This window comes from Atractosteus spatula, chromosome 11, assembly GCF_055471065.1.
Source record: "Atractosteus spatula isolate fAtrSpa1 chromosome 11, fAtrSpa1.hap1, whole genome shotgun sequence".
In the NCBI taxonomy this organism is placed as follows: domain Eukaryota; kingdom Metazoa; phylum Chordata; class Actinopteri; order Semionotiformes; family Lepisosteidae; genus Atractosteus; species Atractosteus spatula.
In genome coordinates this window covers 3,178,807-3,191,833 of record NC_142716.1, presented here as the reverse complement: position 1 = coordinate 3,191,833, position 13,027 = coordinate 3,178,807, and the positions used below count along the sequence as shown (strand labels likewise).

General features: G+C 44.7%; 1 protein-coding gene across 1 annotated transcript in view; it reads right to left on the bottom strand.

Annotated features, from left to right (window-relative positions):
- The window catches only part of artn (artemin), a 28,530-nt gene extending 17,540 nt beyond the window's left edge, over window positions 1–10,990 (bottom strand). The window contains exons 1-5 of the mRNA XM_088927178.1: window positions 10,839–10,990; window positions 8,625–8,740; window positions 8,194–8,365; window positions 6,493–6,564; window positions 1,912–2,009 (exon numbers count right to left, since the gene is read on the bottom strand). Of these exons, the coding sequence (XP_088783304.1) occupies window positions 1,912–2,009; window positions 6,493–6,564; window positions 8,194–8,365; window positions 8,625–8,740; window positions 10,839–10,990 (610 nt within the window). The remainder of the gene's footprint in view (window positions 1–1,911; window positions 2,010–6,492; window positions 6,565–8,193; window positions 8,366–8,624; window positions 8,741–10,838) is intronic.
- Window positions 10,991–13,027: the final 2,037 nt, after the last annotated feature.

Sequence of the window (13,027 nt, the reverse complement as noted above, 5' to 3'; positions counted from 1 at the left end):
CTTTTTATGTTGTACTAGAATGCCCGGGGTTATTCAGACACCATCAGTGTCTTCCCTCTTTTGCAGATCAATAAGTAAATCTGACTCCTTATTCATGACCTGCAATACTGACTGGACGACTGTTACTAATTCTAAAAGAAATGCTTTAAAAGTGTTTATTTTTCCTTGTCAATCTGCTGATAGGGTCAGACCCTTTGAAAATTTGAGGAACTCTGCTCAAACAATTATTACAGAGGTGTGTGTATGTGTTTGAGTGCATGTGGGTGGGTGGTGGTGGTGGGGTAGCTCTTATTTATCCTAAAATGCATGTATTATCCTGCTTTAAACTTGATCACCACATACAGTACTCAAGAACACATTACCCCCACATTCTCTTTGATAGCATCCACAATACTGTGCCAGGCCAAGACAGAACTTATTTAAAAGGCAAACAAATTAAAAGGCAGCTACTAGAGCTCTGCTTTTGGCTCATACTTCACACTCTTTCACTAATGTACACATCTGCACATAGAAGTACATTCAGATACTTACAGATCTCACATTTGTACAGCCTGTTAACTGAATGCATGCACCATGCTTTTCCCTAAGGAAAACGACTGAAATACAAAACGTTTTAAATTTAATGGCGTTTTCAACTTTTGTTTACACCGACGCAATACTGAAAAAGCAAACCCGACTGATGACAGGTGAGACTAGGTCATATGAAGGAGCCTTTTTGGATATTTCTAAACGGAGCACAGGGATGTTGAATACTGCGTCAAGTGCAGAAGGAAAGATTTAAGTGTTTTACCACCTTCATATATCGGAGTCATTATAGGAACGTCAAGCACCAAGATAAATTTCCTTTAGCCTCCGATCTGAATGGGCACTGGACGCCGAGTTCACGAAAGTGAGGGCTTTCTGCTGAGAAACTGCCGGGTCAAAGTCAGCGCACGCCAGAAGCTAATGGCCTGCGATAAGAATGCGCCTTTTACAAATACACATGAAAAAATATTCGTTGAAACAATTCAGCTGAACGTGAGTTAAAGTTTTTACTTGATAGAAATCCTGGAATATACTGTACAGTATGTCCCCGGCAAATCCATAATTCGCTAACGCTGACTCGAGCAGAGTCCTAAAGTAAACAAGAGCTTTTGAGATGATTACCTGATTAATTAAAAAAAAAAACTTCCCCGAAGACAGATGGAAATGATAGGTTAATGGGGTTCTGGCGGGTCTCAACCAGGGTGAAATCTGCAAACAAGTACTCTAACTACTCGGGACACACACTCTTGCTACCGAAAAGCAAGAAACTCGTTCCCGGCACGCCGCAGCACTTATTCGCTCGACAGACCTCGACACCCGACCGAGCTGCAACAGCTAGGACACCTTGTTCCCTCCTGGAACTCGTGCCCGGCGTGTCGGAGTACGGCCAAACCGGACCTCGAAGCAGAAATAATTCAGCGAATTGTTACGGTATGTTTTTTTTTGTACAGTATTTCACGCTGGAGCCCGTAGATATTTGGTATTTAGACTACAACACCAGCACCACTTCGTCATAAAACAAAGGCTGCATGATACTTATAGTAAAGTGATATATATATATAAATAAACGTATAAGTAATATTGGATCATTCTTTGCGTCATGTGAAGATACAACTATACTCAAATCCAAATCACCAACTGCCAGCAGCACAACGAAGCGAATATAGATGCTCAACAGGTGCTCTCTGTCGCCCTCTGGGAAAAACGTGTGGTTACGCGCCAGATGAGCGCCGTCGCAGGTTTTTATGAAGTTGCCGTTCCAGTTGCAGGACACGACAAAACCCACAGCTCCCAATGGGAATTGATTGCCCTGCTGAAGGCGAAAGTGTATCTATAGTTGTTAAGATGGCCCCCCAAACCACTTAAAGCGACAAAGCTCGGCGTTACCGTGTGCTCCTCGCGTCCCGGTGCGTTCCCAGCGCGTCCCGGACTGATCCGCACCTCTGGGTGCCCCTCCTTCTCCGCGGCTGCTCCGCATCTCTCGGCTGTGTAAAACGCACATGGAGAGCTCCTTCACAGAAGCATGGTGTATTCGCCCTCCGCGCTTTCCCCCCTGCCTGACAGGGTGGGTGTTTTGTTGCTGTAATTTTGGTCAGGGGCTGCTCGGCCGATCCACTGCGGTTGTAGACTTTCAAAAGTCTAAAAGGCGCCTCCCTCCGTAACCAAGCCGGTTCCTTCTCTCTTCTTCTTTTCAGTAATATATATATTTATAATATTTTCCACCTTTCTGACACACTGCGCTTGGTGTCGAAACAGCGCACAAGTCGGTGTCGGGCTCCAGACTAAGAAAACTTCCCGGCTGATGAGAGTTATTTAAATGTAAGAAACAGCTGAGCGGCGCCCTTGAAAATGAAGGTGTAGTTTTATATTGTTTTCTCTGCAATGAGAAAGAAATAAAAAAACTCAAGTTTGCAAATAGAAAAATAATTCTAAAGTAGATAATATACTTGGCAACAGCATCAATAACACTGTCTTTAATATAGTAGCATTGCTATCTTCAGAACACAGATCAATGTGAATACCCAAGAATGATTTGCATTGAGATTCTCGGTCCTTAGGATTTTAGGTCTTTTCGGAAAACCCCATATTTGTATGCATTGTGCTGTAAAGTCGAGGCCATGTTCAAGATCAAGACACCAAACCGATTCCGTAAATTAATCTAATTAACTGCCCAATTAATATGTTCGGTGCAACCGGGCTTATACAAAACAGTTCAGAACTGGCGGCGTTGCGTGTGCTTCTAAGGAGCCGAGACGAAAGTGAGTTTTACAGGCAGAAAAAAAGATGAAAGGGGACTTTCATTTGCTAAAATTCCCACAAATTATCTTCGAGAAAGCGATGCACAAATGTACAGGTTTAACTGTTTTTTATGCTTAATTTCGCTCCAGGATGCCTCGCTTTTCCTCTCAAGTGCAGCACAGAGCAACTACTTCTAAGGAACTGGAAGGCAGCGCGTCTTGTGTATTGAAACAGTGATGTTTCCCAACAGTTTAACCCCCCACCACCACCCTAAGTGCAGAATGCATTTTCAGTTTTCAGTCTGTCACGACCTCAGATATTCTGAATATTCCTCTCTCTTTTTAGAGGCGCAGATGAGCAAACAAACGGGCTGACATTAAGCAGTATTCATCTGTAATGCCCGAGGGCTACACGAAATGATTCGCGTAAGGAGAGTATCTCTGTGGTACATCCAGCGACTGCAATCTTCTGTTCTTAACCCACTCCCCGTTTTGGTAGCACGACCCCACGAATATCAGTCTGGATAGTTCACTCTTCTGTTGTGCCACTGTTGTTTTTTTTTACAACTTAAAGATAACTTCATATTGAAAGCACGGATCGGCTGGGCATTCGCAAGAATTAGTTTACCATTTTGGGCGACTTGATTTTTTTAACCGTGTATCTGAAACAAGTTCTCCGGTATTCACACTGATGCCGCGGACGAACCTGCTGTATGAGGGGGGGAAAAAAAGTAGGATTTGCAAATTAACGTCGCTGGTCAGGATAACGCAGTGGACACTTACCTCTCCAGAACTTCGTTCCCTGACAGAAAAGAAGTGTTGTAAGTCGCAAACGTGTTGATACAGCAATCCTACAGCGACAAAGCTTCATTCCAGGTAAACGTGCCCCCTGGATGGGTACTGTATATAAATGATTCCTTACAATACAACGCGCACACAAAGGGATACAATCAGTTGTCAGTAATCCGAATTTCTGTTGCCGATTTCAGCCAGAGGTGATGCTGCCGTTGTCCTGTCAAACTCCTGTCCCGCAGATGTACACGGCGCTCGGCACGTTAAGTTGCCAGTAATGAGACAGGAGCCGAGGGGCGCGCCGTGCGGTGGTTGTCGCTATCAGAGGTTATTGCAGCCTCTGTCCCAGAGTGTTCGGGACAGCAATTTGGAACGGAAACTGTCTTCTGGTCCGTGTTAACTACGGATTTTTGTATCAATTCCAGCTCCAAAGACAGATATGTGTTGCTCCTCATTTTTGAAACCTCCTGGTGTCAAATTCCACCCTCTCTGTCACATGATCCCACACACAAAACCGGAGCGCAGAGCGAGCTATTCAGGTAGCTATGACATGATAAAGTAAGTACAGCTCTTTGTCGCTATTAGATGAGCCATCTGATTTTATTCCTTCGTGTTTTTGGTGGGTGTTTTTTCTTTGTTTTCACTTGTATCCGTTGATACCATTATTTGTGCAGATTCCTGGGGAAACGCGTCTCCTCTTTGCATTGTGCCTGCCGTTATCCTCAAATTCTCTGCAATTATTTTTTTAAAAACATGTTTAAAAAGCGCACACACGCACATACGAGAGCACGCGTTGACGGCGTCATTCCAAAGGCAGGGAGCCGCTCGTGCCGGTAGCGGCACACACTAAATAAACAGTCTGTAATCACAATCCGGGACCAGAGGTGAGTCCTGTAAGCGAATATCCCGACACACCAGTGCCAACCGCTCGCTGCTGAAACCGGAGCGCCCTCCGGCTCATAACTGCGCTTCGACTTTTCCGATTGCAACACAATCGTGCTCAAATTTCAACCTACAGTTAATTGTGTATCTGTACTACAACAACAGTAATAAGCGCTTTGTTGTTAGTGTTTCGGACTAGTTTTTATGTGCAGTCTAAATAAGCAATTTGAAGCGCTCGGGAGTTTTAGTTTCGTTATGCCGTTGCTGTAGATGGTGGCGCATGTTCTCTGGTGTGCGCGTTTACAAACGCGGTCGCTACAGCACAGTGATTTTATTTCTTTAAAAAAAATCAATAACCAGTTTATGCTACCTTTCTATCGAGAATACTACCATACGGTTGAAGGCAGGAGTCTAAAGCACCTATTGCTGTGTGAAATATTTCTCTCCTGGATTTTTTTTTAAAATCCCATTGTAAAGGAAGTGAAACATTTTAATGCGTCCCCATGCTTATGTTTAAGATGACAGATTTGTCAATAGTTTTTTTTTTAGATTTATCTGCTTATTTGAAGTAAGTGGATTGAATAATATATGCAACGTTCTGACTAGCAAACGTGATTAAAGAAACCGTGTCCAGGCTCCTGTTGTGTTCGTGCTACTGAAGAAGCAACTGAGCTGTGCAATGTATTCGCGCGTTTCTTTCAGGATACATTTTCTGCCATTAAGTGATTTTTTTTCGTAGAAATTAAGGCGAAGCCTTCAGAACGTATTGAAATCCACCCTTTTCAGGATTTCATTCATCTAGTTTTGAATAAGTCATTATTGAAACATTTCAATTTACGCTCGGTCCGAAGCGACAAAATGGCTTTTACTGTATGTCTGTGGATTCTGGTTCCTGGGCTTTTGTGTTGCTCAATGTGAGCGCTGACTTTGACACCATTGTCCACAAAGCCCTCTGTAAAAACTCCAAATTCTTTTAACAACTGTAACACTTGCCAGTACTGCTTTCTTATTTGTGTAACAGGACACAGTTTGTATCACTTGGGTATTGTACTTCTGCTGTCACAGCTGTTTGTTCTGGTGTGCCTCAGGGGTCTGTATAGGGCCAACAGCCTGGTCAAAAACGTCAGAAAACGTTGCCTTGAATCTTATGTAAATGCTGAAATCACTCAGATTTACTTCACTTCAAACTCAGACAAATGAGGACATCGGCATTGGAGTACATTATATGATGATATTGTCAGGTTATAAAATATGAGTGTTTCACAAATTTTAAAAGTACAGCCCAAATCTGGACATTGACTGTCAATGGGGGCTAGGATTGGAAGGGTGCTGATTCTTGTACAGGGAGGTATTAACCATTTTGAAGTGAAAACCTTTGGGGAATGTAATAAGGGAGTAATTATTCATATTTTCTTTTCATACAGAATATTTTGCAGAATGCATATTATGCAAATGACACATGATTTCAGTTATTAAAATGATTTTTTTAGTATCATAACTAAAACTCTTAAAGGGTAAACAGTAGCCTGTGTCAGCTTTTGGCAAAGGCAATTGCTTTGTGAAACAAATGTGTCTTGATCTCTTCAAACTAAGCCGAACCTTCTCAAATGTGTAGGTGTGTGTATGTACAGTATGTGGGGAGGGACAGTTCTGTAGATGGCTAAGAGCATATCCCAGAGTTATGCAAACCTGTTAAGTTTATCCTAATTATACACATAACATATAGCTGATAAGTCATATGCAGGTTATCACCAAGATAAACTGAGTAAGACAAATAAACATTTAAAAAGAAGTATATGCAGTACGTGAGGGAAACACATTTTGCAGAAAGAAAGCCCTCCCTGACAAAGTTGCTTTCGAATGCACGGTCTTTGCCTTTGAAAGTTATCAAGATGGGCAGGAGAAATCAGGCTCCCTTAAAACAAGTCCAGGCCTCCCTTTACCATTATGGACCTTCCAAAACATACCAATTTCTCAGGGAGAAAAACAACAGTTGAGTTCGGGGCTTCCTGCCAAGTTGAGGATGCAGTTCCATCTTTGGGTACAGCAGCATCACCTTCCCGAGCACGAAGCTAACAGAGCCTGACTCCCTTTCACTCCTGACCGAGCGTCGGGCACTGTCGGGGAACTGCCAGCAGACAGCACAGCAGACTGACAGCTCACAGCCACGGGTACCAGGCTGGGTGACAGAGCCAAGACAGGATCACTGCTGCCTGACCTGTCAGGAGCTCTCAACACACAGCTGAGCTCTGAACCGGAGCACTGTTCACGACTGAAGGAATTCGCCACTCATTCATGGGGAGAACCTTTAATTTGTCATGGTAAAAATGTTAGTATTTGTGGCAACAGTACTATGCTAAAACCCGCACCCTGCTTTTGACTTGCAGCCTCGCAGTGAATGCTGTAAGTCGCTTAGCTGATGAATACAGAACTGCAGCTGTATTTGTGCTCAGAGGTTCCAGGTGTGCCTTTCTGAGTACTAACTCTTCGCACTGGGGCAGCCAGACATGAAAAATGGCATCAAGCTAAGTATGTGGCACGGACAACATTCCAGCTTTCTCTTTTAGGTACAGCATCATCATGCCGCAGCAAATACTGGGGTGCATTAATACATTTTGTATTATCACTGTGCAACGTTCCCACTTGTCTATTTTCTTTCCCAAAACAAGCTGAGGAGTGTGGGATGAATCTTGGAGGATGGTATTTTTTTTAGTTACACAGGAAGACAGTGGCTTGAAAAAAACTAAAAAAAATCATGTAACAGAAATGTTCATTCCTCTGTTTCAATGATGACAATGGTGTATTTAACCGTGTTCTGTGTGTTTGCAATGAAACCTTCATTGTTATTAAAACATGAGACAAACAGGTATTCATCTTATTAATCACTTTGAGATTATTGCTTTTAAAGACAACACATAAAATAAAGCTTTACGGCCCTGATCAAGATATTTTAAATCAATGCTTTCAAACGATTTCCTTGCTGTTCAAGGAAAAATAAAATTGTTTGGACATTAGGAGCCCTGGAAATGTAGGCTTCTACTGCAGCAAGCACACGTTGTGTGAGAGACTGAGCCCTTTAGCTGAGCTCTCCGCTGATGGAGATTAATGACCAGTGCTGGACAGGGCAAGGGCTACAGACACACTGCAGACTGGGCTATTACAGAGTACAGATGGCCAGGGATTAATGCTCAGCAGGGAGCTCGCTGTTAAGGGGGCCTGGAATCTTACTAATGGTACACAAGTGGAGTACAGTGAGGGGCGGCACGGTGGTGCAGTGGTTAGCATTGCTACCGCGCAGTGCTGGGGCTCTGGGGTCAGTTCCTGGGGAGCTACCTGTGTTTGAACGTCCTCCTCAGGTCTGTGTCGCGGGTGCTCGGGTTTCCTCCCACAGTCCAAAGACATGCCGGCAGGTGAACTGGCTTCTGGGAAAACTGTCCCTGGTCTGAGTCTGTGTGTGTGTCCTGTGATGGACTGGCGTCCCATCCAGGATGTATCCCGCTGTGGTCCCGGTGCTTGCTGGGATAGGCTCCGGCTCCCCACTGACCCTGAAATGAAGAAAGAGGTTAGGAAATGGATGGATGGACGTAGTACATTGCTCAGTTGCTGTATCAGCAGCCACTCCCCTCTTCTGCTCATTATATCGCAGTCTCCATCGTCAGCATGCCTTATTACAAGAAGTATCCATGTCCAGTCACGACAGATCTGAATACGTATATTTACTTGTGCGCCATGTCTCTCGGCTCAAGCGGTGCTATACCCCATTTCAGGTGTTGCCAAGTCCTGGCGCTGGCTGGCTGTGATGGGGCTGGGTGACTGGCAGAGTCCTGCCGGGACAGGGCTGGGATTGACCAGGCAGGGCTCCTCTTGGCTGATGGTGCCGTTGGTGAGGGACGCTCCCGTTGTCCAATGGGAGCCAGCGGTCCCATCAGCTAGGAGGAGCACACCCGCTCTTCCTCATTCTCCCCATGGAGGATGGGAGTAGTACCCAGGTGGGGGCGGAAATATTAGAGAAAACGTGGGGAGAGTACAGACTGGCCAGGCATCAAACGGAAAAACACCCCAATCTGCTGAAACGTCAGTGTTCATCAGCCCTGGGAAGCATCTCGGGTAGAAGCTCGTGTTTGAAAGCAGGATGTGGCCTCGGCCCTGGAGAGCAGCGGCTTTTACCTGCTCTATGTCATGGCAGACTGTGGACGATAGCGTTGGGTTTCCTCCGGGCGGCGTGCAGCACTGACCTCTGTGGTCGGTGACCTCCAGGGTGCGTCGTCAGGGAGGTCTCCAGGGGGCGCTGCGGACCTGCGGACCTGCAGGGTGAGAAGCAAGGCACGTGAATGGGCGGCCAGTGGTGGAGCATCTGTCCATCTGTCCAAACTGACCGGGGGAGGGGGGGGGGGGTCACTGGTCGAGCTCCGCACTGGTTAAAAAGGGGGGGGGGGGAGCAACTTTTCCCGAAAAGAAACCCCGGCCGGAGCGAATAAATAATGACCACGGCAGTTTTATCTCGAAAGTGCATTTGAATAAGATTTCGGCTGCTGCCAGGATGATGTATTTTGCGGCATAAATATTTCAGCTGAAAAAACAAAAGCATCCATTGGCTGTTTTAATTAATAACTTCGGGGACATTTATTCCCCAAAGTGTGAGAGATCCAAAAACATGCTTTGCATTAAAAAATTTGGTGAGGGTCAAATTTAGTCAGTTATAAGATCCCTTGATATCAATCATAACTTCGAGAGGTCAGTGTGAAACGTGAAGCAAAAACACAGCTTAGACAAAATGATGATGTTTTTCTCCTGCTGGTAATTTTCTGTTTTATGTGTGGTATTTTGTGTTATTAAAAGGAGTGTAAGAACAGTTTCATAAAGAGTAGATTCCTGTAGGAAACCATCCAGGCTCCATGAAAACTAAAGTAATCCACACAAAGGACCGTGGCCTTCACAAAGGACATCTGGCCTATCACCCATTGATTACAGACACAGCAAAGCCAACAAGGAGGAAAGGAATAAAATCTATTCTTTTTCACAATTCTGAAGAGCACAAAAACAGGATTCCTGGTCCATCTCGAAAGAAGATCTTTTTAGGTTAGCTGCTCACAGTAACCAAGCTTGTCTTTTCCTTTCTACGAATGCTATATTTTTAGTGTCATAAGTGTATTTTCTGAAATTACTGATAATTTGCCAATTGCAATCAACCAGCTTCGGCACGAAGGGGGAGGCGACTCTCTGGCCTGTTCCAGTGTCCCTGGAAGGGGATCTACCCAGACTACTGCTCTGAAAGAGTGTGGTGAGTCAGCCCAGGAGGCCAGCTGCGACTCTGACACATCACTCAGATATTGCATATTTACTTTCAACTGGGGTTTCCCAAGAGGACTACAAGCGAGAGAGAGAATTTGTGCACTTTATTAAAGAAATCAATTCCAGGTTTGATACATAGTGAAAATCCCATTCATTCTGGAATATCGCACAACCCTGGCGCGATACACGCCTGGTTTGAACAGTTACCAATCAATCAGAGGAGGTCATTAGGCCTACCTAGGCAGTGTGGTAGTTAGTGGTTAAGTGATCCAGGGATCTCATGCACATGTTCCCTGAAAGAAGACAGGATATTATCTTTGGCCACAGGGCTGGATGGCTTGTACACCCACAATGAAATAAAGAAGTGTCTTTCCTTTTAGATTTCCAGTGCACTTCCTCCTAGTTTCCAAGTCTATGCTCCGATTCATGTTTTATTCCACAGTCCACTGTCCTCAAAATCAGGTCCTTCTCCTAGTCTTCTCTGTTCAAGCCTAAAGAGTTTCAGTACCTTTAGCTTGTTAGTGTTGGACATTCTCTTAAGCCTGGGAATGTAGCTGGAGGCTCATCCCTGGACTGTTATTTAGCCGTACTGCTCCTTCAGAGACTGAGCCACTGATGGCTCTACCAGAACGACGCCTGTGCAATGCCCTGAACAAAAGAGCTGGGAGCCGGGAGAGCACGACAGGGCTGCTGTGTCCTTGTCCTGGCCTGAGCCTGTGTGGGCTCTTCTGGACCGACTCCCATGACAGCGGACAGCTGAAACCCACTTCCCAGAGCGCCCTACAACAGTCTGCATGCCAGGAACCGGCTGCAAGCCTGCAACCAGAATTCCTGTTTTGACATCCATTAAAGTGTAAAGCAGCAGTTAACGCTACAAAAACGTTCACACAATTAATCTTTTGCCAGCACTAAATACCACATAAATCTAGATTAAATTAGAATTCTTTCAAATTGGAATAGCTATTTTCTCACTGACATACGTATGAACATATATTTTACATCTGAGCGATTTGGGTCTTTTTAATCTTTTAACCCAGAAGGCAGAGAACAGAAAAGCTGTAAAGCCTATAAATGGACATGCTGACTGGGCTTCGTGTGCAGCGTGCTGACCTCTGCGGTCTGAGGGTCTTCCACTTGTCTGCTGGGCTCCGGGCTTGGGCGGCACGCTGGGTGGTCAGGGGGCTGCTTCCTCCCCGCTGGCTCTGGGATGGAGCTCCCGTTGGGAAGGTGGAGGTGGTGGGAATTCCAGTCAGGCCTGACATTCCAGCAGCGCTGCTGCAGAGCACACTTGTGATTCAGAGATCTCCTCAAGCCTTCCCAAAACAGCTTTCCTTAATCCACTGACAAACAGGCCACAGAGCAAACAGCTCCAGGCGCAGCTCACCCTTTACTTCAAATATTGAGCTATTTAAAGCCACTTCAAACTGGGCCTCACGCCTATTAATTACCAGGAAAAATGCAGGAATACAGAGAGTATCTGCCTATAAATAGATTTTACATTGTGTAGTCAAAACAATATAGTTACGTCCAGAGTTTGTGTACGTCTGTTTACATAAAGATAGATTTGTGTGTAATATTCAGGTTACAGTACAAACACCAAATCATGCATGCCTGTAAGTTATATATATTGTGTCTAATTTTTCCCTGTTGTGGAATTGTGTGTTTAATAATTGGGCTTTATAACACTGACTCCATTGCATTCTAATGGGGTACAAAACAGGTTCAAAAAGGAATGAGAGCAACACCTATCAAGGGAGTCGGAGCCGATGCCTCTTTCTGAAAATGAAGGTAGGCTTGATTAGAAGGTGAAAGCAATCAGGGTCAAAAGAGAAATTGTACAGGCACAGCTCTTTGCTGATCCAAGACAAAGCTCTGTGTATGAAGCCGTTTTTAACTACAGCTCAGTCAGCAGGGTCTCTATACTGTACATTCTGATTACAAACAGTTTCAAAAGCATAAAGTAAGTGTAACTGAAACTATAGTTAATGAATAAATAGAGTCAAGAACCGGAACAAAGAAGAACTGACCTGTCTTGTTTGTGGCCAACCTGAAGGAGAAGATTAGGTAAAACTACTCATCTTGTGGCTTATATGCCTACAGTGAAACATATGGGCATAGGCAAGTAGGGCAGTAATGCAGTATAAAAAAAACTATAAATATTTGTGTTTCTCTGAAACGTTTTAGTCACAGAGAGTATGCATAAAGCTCATGTCTAATCATCTTTTGAGAGTATACTTCATTTTCCAATGTATCACTGTCTTGTACAATTTGTCTTATACAATTTGACAAACATTTTTTCTTGTGATATACAGGCTGAGAGAGTAATTCCTATGGATGCGTGTTAACTCCAGGACATTTGCTGGCAAGAAATTCACCTTCAGTCAGGAGATTACCTCGCTGAAGAGCCTCTGTGTACCTTCAGCTATGTTGTAAATTGATTGGGAACAATACAGCCAAATACTCTGAATACACATGCAGCACAGGGGACATGCAAATAAAGATTAAGTCCTAAAACCCAATGATGCAAACCCTTTTCACCGGCTGAAATTTTCCTTACAATTTGCCTGAACCCTCGCAAGTCACACACACAGCGAGCTAGGATTCCGGGCAAGAGCTCGAGAGTGGATTCAAGGCAGTGACCCCACTCAGCTTCCAGCCGTTAAGCCCTCGGAGTGATACTTGACAAACAAAACTGGAACCCGCTCGGAGAAGCAGTGGGGCTTGTCGAGTTGAACGGATTCTCCGCAGCCACGGCAGGAAGGTCGGGAAAAATGCAGCAGGCATACTGAGTTACTCATTCACCTGAAGCACAACACGTCACGCCTGCTGACTTCGGCTAGGCGTGAGGCAGCCAGGCCACTCTGATGGCTTGTATACACACTGCTTGGTTCCACTCATTTATCTGCTGCGTATTTTATATGCATGCAACAAAGAGCTGCTCGGGAAAAGAAAACAGAAAAATAGTTTGGGGAAGGGGAATGGGAACACAGTGTACCAGCAATGTATTCAACGCTGAATTTATTACGATTTAAAAAAACATTTTTTTTTTGTGGGCACGTTACATAACTATTTTCAACCTAACATCTTGCTGACCCCTGAAATTGTGAAAATCTCCAAAAACTAACACTGTAGCCCAGTAGGTGGCGCCCTTCCCTCGGGACCAGTATCTGTGGTGCCAATCCTTTGATGAGATACTGTATGAAACTGAGATCTTCAGTCCAACTGGGGAGACGATTTCTCAGTTCTGTGCTGCTCTGCTGTGCAGTGGGGCTGTAGGGTGTCCCCCCAGGCAGCGGGGG